The sequence below is a fragment of the Plasmodium reichenowi genome, chromosome 14, assembly GCF_001601855.1.
Source record: "Plasmodium reichenowi strain SY57 chromosome 14, whole genome shotgun sequence".
Lineage (NCBI taxonomy): Eukaryota > Apicomplexa > Aconoidasida > Haemosporida > Plasmodiidae > Plasmodium > Plasmodium reichenowi.
Window position 1 is genome coordinate 22407 of NC_033659.1, and position 2619 is coordinate 25025.

The 2619-nt window shown below is 17.6% G+C and overlaps 1 protein-coding gene across 1 annotated transcript; it reads right to left on the reverse strand.

The window, feature by feature from the left end:
* Positions 1–1381: 1381 nt before the first annotated feature.
* Positions 1382–2311, reverse strand: PRSY57_1401000 (putative exported protein; the record flags this gene model as incomplete). The annotated part of the gene is made up of 1 exon (XM_012909627.2): positions 1382–2311. One exon carries the CDS (start codon positions 2309–2311, stop codon positions 1382–1384), a length of 930 nt encoding a protein of 309 aa, XP_012765081.2.
* Between the last annotated feature and the right edge of the window lie 308 nt (positions 2312–2619).

Genomic DNA, 2619 nt, shown 5'->3' on the forward strand with positions numbered 1-2619 from the left:
ATTTATATTTTATATAAAATGTGTGCAATATAATAATACAACATAACAAAACATATGCGGGAAAAAAAAAAATACAGAAAAAAAAAAAAAAAAAAAATTAAATAAAATAAAATAAAATAAAAGAAAAGAAAAAAAAAAGAAAATTATATATTTTTTTATTTTTAATAAATTTACAAATAAAAATAAAAAAAAAAATATATATATATATATATACCTATAAATATATATTTATATATATACTTCCAATGCCGTGTTTTATATTGTTCTTAAAAACAAATCCTGCGTATTCTAAATATTTCGTCATATTTATCTAATCATACTCTCATATAATATATACCTGGAAACATATTCTTATGATATTATATTTTTCCATATAAACATAAAACTCTTTTTTATTTATTGTAATTTTTTTTTTTTTTCTTATTCTATATAATAAAATATTTCTTTACAAATAAAAAATTTACTATTACATAATTATTGTCAAGTTCAAATAAAATATATTTTTTATTATATTTTTTATTAACATATACTTTTTGTTCTTTTTCCCCTTTGAACTTTTTAAATTTCAAAAAATCGTTTTTAAAGGAAAAATATATAATATCCTATAATGCAACTAATTAGTTTAAAAATAACAAAAAAAAAAAAAATTTTAACCATCTTTGCAAATCTTGAACTTTTATTTTCTCTATATATTATTATATAACTATTTTTCTTGTTTTTTTTTAGACAGACATATTTATTGCGTTATATATAAAAAAACCGCACATGGATATATATATATATATATATATATATATATATGTGTGTGTCTCTTATGTTTTAGTACATACTATGTTAATATGTCACATGATAAAATATCATAATCATAATATATATTTGTTTTTTATTTTCTAACATTATTTCATATATTTTTCATGCTCTATTCCTTTTTTTATGTAAATTCTTTCAAAATTTTTGTAAACACAACAAAATTAAATACACATATATTAATAGTCAAAAAAGAAGAAAAGAAAAAGGACAAATGAAAATTTTTTTCTTTCTTTGCATAATTATATAAATATGTAGACAATACATAAATATATATATATATATAATATTTTAAAAATTTTACTTATGAATAGTGTGAATAAACTAAGTGGTGCTTATTAATATCTTTTTTATGTATTAATATAACTCATCAAAAAAGGAACAAGAAGAAAAAAAAAAAAAAAAAGGAAACATAATCAGAAAAAATATAAAAATCTTAAATTACATTTCTATTATTAATACACAAAACTCTAAAGATATATCAATATATTATAACTAATATATATATATATATATATATACATACATATTAATATATATTATAGTTTATTTTTATTTTTTTTTTTTATTTTTTTTAATGTCTATATATATGAGATGGTAAATTTTCATGATATGTAATTATATGAAGAATTCTCTCTTTTATACGTATTATCATTTTATCTATTATTTCTTCTTTAATATTTATACCCTCAGAATTAAATCGTACATATAATGTTAAACGTATATCATTCATATTACATAAAAATTCATTTCTTTTCTGTTCATCTCTTTGTCTTAACACACAATCTAAAAGTTCCATTGATATATCAAGTTCTGTTTTATAAGAAATATACATTACATTAACACTTTCATGTGTTAATGGGAAATTAGAATTAATTTCTTCCATCTGATTTAATAAATTATTACCCATGTTATTTATTCCATTGAATGAATATTTTAATCCATATGATCTAATATGTAAACGCATTTTATTTTTTACAAAATCTCTCAAAAATATTATATGCTTTCCATCATCAATACTATTTTGAACATCATCTACCAAATCATCAAGAATTCGTCTTTCAAAAAATATTATATTTCTCAGCTCATTTATTTCATCAAGGGTTAAAGAAGAATCAAATATACGTTTCCTTGAATTTTTTGAAATATATGTATTTGGTGAATTTGGTGAATTTGATGAATTTGATGAATATGGCGAATTTGGTGAATTTGGTAAATTTTGTAAATTTGGTAAATTTGGTAAATTTTGTAAAGTTGGTAAATTTGGTAAATTTGGTAAATTTTGTAAACTTTGTAAATTTTGTGAACTTTGTAAATTTTGTGAACTTTCCCTTTCACCTAATTCTCGTTTTTCTTTTATATAAAATTTATTATAATTAGTTTTATTTATTAAATACAAGCTACATTCTACACCCTTTTCATAATCTATATTTAATGATGTCTTTAAAAAATTATGAAGACAAACATAAAATATAATAATATGATATATTTTTATTACATACATCTTTATATAACAAAAAATATATATATATATATATATATTACATATATAAACCTAAAAAAGCCTAACTTTTATGATTATCATAAAATAAAAAATAAAAACAGAACAAATCAAATGAGGGGGGGAGGGGTTACATAATAATTCTATAACAATTAATTATTTTATTATATTAATAATGAAAAAAATATAAAGCATACAAAAAAAATATATTAATTAAAATGTTTTTAAAATAAATAAATATATATATATATATATATATATATATATACTTCCATTTCAACACCATGCAAAAAAAATAAAATAAAAGATTA